Source organism: Athene cunicularia, assembly GCF_003259725.1.
Source record: "Athene cunicularia isolate RWA chromosome 9 unlocalized genomic scaffold, athCun1 chr9_part1, whole genome shotgun sequence".
NCBI classification, from domain to species: domain Eukaryota; kingdom Metazoa; phylum Chordata; class Aves; order Strigiformes; family Strigidae; genus Athene; species Athene cunicularia.
The window spans coordinates 4331765-4339598 of NW_020799110.1; the positions used below are offsets into that span (position 1 = coordinate 4331765).

At 36.0% G+C, this 7834-nt stretch overlaps 1 protein-coding gene across 1 annotated transcript in view; it reads right to left on the minus strand.

Annotated features, from left to right (window-relative positions):
• The window catches only part of LOC113483367, an 18635-nt gene extending 11097 nt beyond the window's left edge, over positions 1–7538 (minus strand). The window contains exons 1-2 of the mRNA XM_026854878.1: positions 6922–7538; positions 3825–3905 (exon numbers count right to left, since the gene is read on the minus strand). Coding sequence (XP_026710679.1) covers positions 3825–3905; positions 6922–7501 — 661 coding nt within the window. The 5' untranslated portion in view covers positions 7502–7538. The remainder of the gene's footprint in view (positions 1–3824; positions 3906–6921) is intronic.
• Positions 7539–7834: the final 296 nt, after the last annotated feature.

Genomic DNA, 7834 nt, shown 5'->3' on the forward strand with positions numbered 1-7834 from the left:
AAACTTTTAACTCTCAAACTTTGAACAGTCAACTTTATATTGAATTCCTAGAAAACCATCTATCAATATTAAGCCAAACAGGAGTTAATATCTCTTTAGGAAACCCAACTACACCTCTAGAGAAACAAGGCTTATTTTCTTAAGAAAAAGACTCTTGTGTTTTTAAGTTGAGAAAAATAAATCCCCTGAATCAAAACTTCTCGAGGGTTGGAGTAGTTTCTATATATATATGTGGACAACCTCAAGGAACAGTGTTGTGGGTGTTTTGAGGAAAACTCACTTTCTGGTGGTATTTTCTGCTGGCTAAGGATTTCTATCAGGTTTGGTGCTGCTGTTTTAGGTATGACATAAAGGAGGGTTTCTAACCATAGATCTCGTGTACTTTATGTGATGAAAATATATGGCACAGTGAAGTAAATAATCTCTGTTTATTAATCATACATGGAATGCCACTCATTTACAAATACAAACTATAAGTCTTTTGCTTTTTAATCTACAAAACACCGCGGAGCACTAGAGAACTCACAAAATACATCAAGAAGCAGCAGTGTCTCGCTAGTAGGTCACATTCTCCTTTTTTTTCAGGCGGTGAGGCTGGGGTTAATGCAGCTTGGGAGCATCTTTCTGTAAAAGAGTGCAATGCCCAGCCATTTCCATTACGGCTTAAATGGTTGCTTTCCTTATTCCCAGAGGAAAAGCAGACTAATGTCACTGGTATGATGGAAGCCATTTTCCTCTCTGATTATTTACAGACATGACTTGGGATCAAAAGCTAGTCCAATTTAAAAAAAACCCTCAGAACCCCCTGAAAACCACACTCACCCTCACTGCTCAAATGCAAGGACCTCAGAACACGTACATGTGAAACACCTTTTCACTATCTCCTCCTGTTTGGTTTTTGGTTTTGGGTTTTTTTTGTAACTTTTGAACAAAACCCAAGTTCTGATCTTATATGTGGTTTTTCCAAATTATTTTAATTTCCACTCTCTACTCCATTCAATCATACATGGCAGCATTAGACCGTTTTCTCTTGGTTATTTCTTCTAAAACAACATCATCAAATACAAACCTATAAAATATTCTTAATAAGTAATTAAACCCAACATGTTTCAATATTTAGCCCTACAATTTGTGTTTCTATACCTTCCTGTGACTGTATGGTAAATTGAACTTGGGGAAAGGGAATCTAGTCTTGTGTTTAGTCATAAATAAATAAATATTTCGTGAAAAATGCAGGATGCTTTTTAAAGTATGTACGATGAGAGTATTTCCAGCCCTTTGAGCTCTGAGTCTGGCGCATTTCTCACTGGAATATGGGATTTTTCTGCCACTCCTCCTGGCCCCTTGTTAACTGCTTTTTAAATAGGTTTCTTAGCTCAGCCACTGAGGGCCTTTTCTGTCCTACTTGCTCACAAGTATTTCTTCGCTCATGTGGAATGGTCCTACCGGCTGTCATGGGTTGACTTGTCACAACAGTAGTGATGGTGAACAAGGGAGAAGGGTTAGACCATAAGTGTTTCCCATCAGCCTCACACAAAAGTATATGCTTAACACTGAGAATGTAAAGTTGATCTTCCTCATCTGGAATTTTTTAAGGTACTCGGAACTGCCTTCCCAGGTGATTTGGCTTTCCCGAAGAGCTTTTCTCTTTCCCCAGAATTAAATAAAGTGATTCAAATCCAGTGTGGGACGGACCATTCCTAGAAGTAGAGTTTGGTGTGGTTGGATGCTAAAGACCAGTCCTAAGAGGGAAAACAGCTGGGAGGAGCCTGATGTACCTTAAACTGTATTAAACCAATTGTCCGTGTTAAGTATCGGGAGATAAAAGGAAATAGATACTTCCATAGGCACAGCAAGGATCACATCTCACCCTTCTTTGGCTTCAACATGGTCTATACTAGATAAAAGGACTTCCATGCCTCCCCGTAATATGGGATGGAGCACTGTGTATGGGACGGAACTATGATCCTGGACGTGGAACTGCTCCAATAGTCCAATTTCATAATATTTAGTATTCTATACTATGTTTTAAATATATATATATATATATATATATATATAGCTATGTTATAATTTTACATTATAATAAATATAAAACTATATTGGATACAATATCAGCAAAGTATTTTATAATGAGCATATATTTTATAATTAATTATATATATTTCCATGTGTTTATAAATAAGTCTATAAAATTCTGGTGATACGTGAAATAGCAGCCTGCCACACAAACATTTTTCAGTATCTCTGGCAGCCTTTTATCTGAAAGAGTCTGTATTTAGACAGTCTACATTAAATACATTAAGTATTTAAAGACAACAGAAGAGGGGAAATCACAGCCCCTGTTAAAACAAGGACAAAAGTGCGTATGGGCCTGTGGTGAAGGGACAATTTTAGTTTCATTGAGAAATGTACCATTCCTGCTCTCAAAATTTTTCCCCAGATTGTTCAAGTTTATAGTTCCATGGTAATTTTTTTTTTTCCACACCCCTGCCTTGCTGAAGATGGTCAGTAAATGAAGAAAGAAAACTAAGTGACGAGGAAGATTATTTTTCTGTGATTAAGCCATTAGATAGAGACCAAGATAAGTTAAAAAGGTAAACCTCTGATGAGATGTATACTCTGGAAATACTCGAGGCTGAAAAACATTAATTCTGTACTTTGTTTTTGCCTGTTTATTATTGAGCTTTTACCCCCTTTTTTTTTTTTTTTTTTAATTTTTTCTCCAGAATATCTGACTCATTCATCTCATTTTCAGTTTGAATAGAGTTAAATGTCATGACTGGTTTAATCTTTTAATTAATTATTCTTTCTGCTTAACAAAGAATCTAGATACTTAGAAATTTGAGTTAATCAAGTTTTCTCTCAGTGTGTTACCTCCTAGATACTCCACCACCTATCAGCTCCCATTCACCTGGTTTACTAATTACTTCATTTATTTTTCATATATGCTGTTTAATGCTTTTTGTAATTTATTTATTTATCAAAATATAAATCTGATTATTGCCTTCACCGTTTTCCAGAATCTCCCAAATATATTTAATTTAAAATATTTAAATAAGCCACACTTTTGTAGTTTTACACATTTAAGCTAATATTGACTGACTATATTTTGAATATAGACAAGTTTTGTCTTTGAAGAAAGGAGAGAACTCTTGCTATTAAAACGTGCAGTTTCAGTGATGGCTGGGATATACAAAAAAAAGCACAAAGGAGCTGAACTTACCTGTTATGTTTCATTGCTCTTTTTGGTTAGTATTATCCCTGAAGGATAAATAATGAAACAGTGATAAACTGAGTCATAATGCTGTTTAATGGATAAAATCCACATGTGATTAACTAGTGACATTAAACTCTTGGGTTTATGTCATGACTCATAATTATTAGTAATCTAGTTAAAGCATTTTTTTGTTACTCAGAGCTAAAGGGTGAAGCCCAGACTTCTGTCGCTTCACGCAGTGATGAATTTCTTCCTCACTGTGATAAAATGATAAATAACTTAGAATGTTTATTTTAGAATGGATTCATTAAGGCGGTCATGTCAGTCACTGACCATTTTTCATAGGTCAGAATTTGAAATCAAGTTCATTCTTATAATGTTTGGTGCATAATGAAAAGATTGATAAAGGTGGGAAAAGGTTATAAAACTGCAGATATTTTTAAGCTGTATTTAACTAGTAAAAAATGTCTCTTAAAAGCTTATACTGAATCTGTCAGAAACACAGATAAATTCTGCATCTTGCTTCTTAGTGCTTTGAAACATTTACTTAAAAAAAAAAATGTTTAGAAAAAAGCAAGAATTAAATTAATTATAAAATTCTTACCTTTCATTTCACAATCTCTTCTGTGTAGGCATTTATGTAGTTCTGTTACAATTTCTCTAGTTAGTTCTCTCAGAAATTGTACTGAAAAATAATGCAAGAGTAAGAAAAGGATCTGACCAAGTGTTCTGCTATGGGGGAATTTGAAGAGAATCTGAATTTTTACAAAGTTACCAATCCAAAAAAAAAAAAAAAAAAAAAAAAAAAAAAAAAGTTTTGCATAGAACAAAGATAACAATATCACTTTATTTCATCCATCATTGTTGCTATTAATGTTATTAAAACTAGTAATGCTAATCATCTTCAAATTTGCATTAGAATGCTAACATTCATTCTACTTTTAATGTTATTCCAAATTTTATTATTACGGTTTGGCATCATTGGAACTTGTAGCACACACGGTGTCTTATGAATTACTTTTCAAGGTTTATTTGTCTGTAAATTCAAAGGGAGCTTTTGTAAACAGGATTATCATATTGGGGAAGACAGAACTGAAAGAATAGCTTGCTTTTAAGGCTTTCAAGTCTGTCTAAACAGTGCACTGATTTGTGCAAACAGGACATATAGAGCTGGATAAGAAAAGCTATTGCATACTTCATAACGTCGCCTTTACATTCTGGCTTCTCTCTGCTGTTCTGATAGTGCAAAGTGACCAGAGAATTAATTGAACAATTAAGGGAAAACAATGAGATGCTGTTTTGCTTGTTCAGGTCACAGCAGCCGAGACTACTGGGTAGTCTGACCCAAGGCAGCAGCACTTCTCAAAACCTGATAGATGACACCCTCACAAAATAGTTTTATCTTCTTCCCCGGGTACCAAAGACGTCTGGTCTGCATTATACTGAAGATGCAGAGTTGTGCTGTTCGGCAGGAAAAAGCAAAGCTGGATTTCTCTGTAAGTTAAGGAAGGGCCGAGTCTGTCTGTCTCACGAAAGCAGGTGCCCTAATTGTTGGGGGGATGAAGGGAACAGTGTGTTAAACCACCTCCTTGTTGTTGTCGAAAAGACATTGCAACACTTCATTTTAAAGTTCGTTGCAGAATCTACTTTTATTTCGGCCAGATCCTGAGTGCTTTGGAAGATCTGGTTAACTCAGGGAAACACTCAGGAGTGCTAGTTCTATCATAAACCCTTATCGTAATAAAGATCAAATTGACAATCTCTTCTATCTAGTTTCTTTGTTTGAAACTGCGAAGGATCCTTGAGCTGCTTCTTCTCATGATTAAATTTGTTTTCTGTCATGCAATTACATTTTTTTAAATTCTGTTCGGTAAAATATTTCTAACTCCATTACAATAAATTTAACCCTGTGTCACACCAGCGCATGATTCATATTAACAAATGCCTCTGCTGTTGCCGACTGCCTGTTGATTAGCTCTCGGCTGAAATGGGGAATCGACTTGAGGGTTTTCTCTCTCCAGAGTTACATCTGTCCCCGCATCGTGGAAATAAAACTGCCATAAAGATATAGGAAATAAAGATATTGCAGGTAATCTGCTAAGCCTTGTCTCATTTCTGTTATCAGACAACAGATTTACTCTATATCCGTCACTGAGATGTTTGACATCTGTCACAGAAGTGTAGTGGCCTTTTCCCCTTTGCTCTGTTAAAATCACCATCATGAGCAGGCTCTGCTGACACTCAGGTTGTTATCTTGAAGGCCCATTGAGTTTTTAAAGATCTCTTAGGCTGCTCTTTTTTTTTTTTTTTTTTTTCCTTACAAGCTGTTCTTACCAGAAAACATACTTCTAACCATGAGGAGAAGATGAAGAACTATGGGAAATGCCCCAAATTTACACAACAAACCTGACAAAATCTGCTGGTAGGAGTAAAAACCAAGAATAACGTGACAGAGCCTGAGCACCTGCTCTGTGTGGTTAAGTGACAAGGATCACACTCACTCTCCTCCATCATTTTCTTCACCTGACACTTTTCTTTGGAGAAACCAGATGGTCAATTAGAAAAATAAGATCTTTTATTGATAATCAAGAAAACGTGTGGCTCCTTCATCTGGTTTAGCCCTTCACATTATCTGTTAACATGCTGGAATTAACTAGTCTCTAATTCTTCTTCATTTAGAATGAAATACATTTAATCAGAATCAATGTACCCCACATATAAACATAGCTGGAGAAAAAAAAAAAATCAAAAAAATCAAGCGATTTATGAGGCCAAGCAGTTATCTTAGGAAAAAAATTATATGTGCAAAACCCAGCAGGAAGTAATTTAGTCTCAAGGGTTTGCAAAGGTGCAGGCAGAGGACTTTATGCTCCGTGGTTGCTGGGGAATGTGAGATTACCCCGTGCACCTGAGAAAACACCCACTACAGATTGCAGAGCATCCACCAAAGAAGGTCTTGTATTTCTATATCTCCCCTTCCCATCCACTATTGCTTCTACATATTTTTTTTTTTTTTTCTGAACATAAGAAATCTTCCGTGGGAAGGTCTCACACCGTAACGGATCTATACAAAAGATTCTCAGCCCCCTGGGAGCAGACTGGCATTTCCTTTTCATGTCTTTCCGTATTTGGTGAGTTGCTTTCAGAAGATTATTCCTGAAACTTCTACATTTGTAGATTTTCATTCAAAATGAAACTTTAAAATCTTGATTACTGTTTGTAAATGACATTTATATCTTTTACTATGTAGTTGAAATAAAGGAAGTCAATTAAAAAAACCTAATACCTGATCTGAATCATACAACTTTAAATCAGCAAACTTTTTTTTTTTTTTTTTTTTTTTTCCCCCCCATAATCTGATTGTTCAGGTATTCTATTCCTTTATCATAATTGAAAGAAAGGTAGGTATTTAATTTCTTTAATGAGATAAATCTTAGCAGGGAAAAGGAATAAAAAGAATACAGCAGCATATCTGGATTAAAAATGAAAAAAAAATATCCCTTTTCTCCTAGACCAAACCCTACTGGAAGAACAATTTTTATTTCTACCCTTGTTAAACTAAGATATATCTGGCAAATAGGAATTTTTCATTAACAAATTTAAGCCTTTGATAGTAAATGAAAAACTGAAAGATGTTTGGTTTTGAAGGAGAAAGTTAGAAACCATTTTCTCTTTATAGTTCTACATAAGAATCTACCTACCGAAGTTTAAAATATTTTCAACAGTTCTCACTGTGTCAAAGCTCACGAACCATAGATGAAGGACAGCTGGCTCTGATACTGCAATGCCAACAGAGGTGGCACAATTATTAACACCAACATTTTCAAAAATGTTATTATCTTGCTGTAGGACTTCGGACGGTAACCACATATTCACCGTAGAGGAGACCTGTATGAAGAACAGATCCCACATCTGCCCCCTAATGGCATTTCCAAATAAACAACTTTCATCTATAGACTGAGGGAAGCCAATGAGCCCAGAAGTCCCCTGTGACCAATAACTTCGCATAACACTTTTTACATCACTTACGGTATCATGAATTTTCCTCTGTAGTGGTCTGTTACAACACATGGCAGTCTTCCATTTCTGCCAACGTGTTACATTCCTTCTTTCCTTATTCAAATCTATCTTGGCTCTCTTGGATGGAAATACAAAGCATGGTACCAGCTGCCTGAACCAGGAAAATCGAGTCCTTCCCAATCTCCTCATGAGCGTTGCAGTTCTGTGTTTCTCCACTCTTTCACATTCACTTACCTTCTTGTCCTCCTTCCCAGCTGTCATAAAAGAAGAGACTGAAAGTTCTAAGGAACGCTGTGTGCATCTTCCAGCCCCAAACAACTCAGCAGGGATTTAGGATGATTTGCACAGTCATCCCTCAAAACCCACTAAGTTGAAAGTCTTTGTTTTATTGAAGTGTACAAAGACCAGGGCAAAGATCAGTAGGTAAAAATTGCACCAGAGAAAGGGGAGGGGGAAAGAAAAAAAAAACCCAAAACCTGCTGAGAGTCTTCTTCATGACCAGCATGGCTGTTTCCAGTCCTTGCTATGTATGTCACTCCCTGCCAAAGCCTGGGGGAGAAAAGGACAAATCTTAAATAAAACAACCAGGTAAAA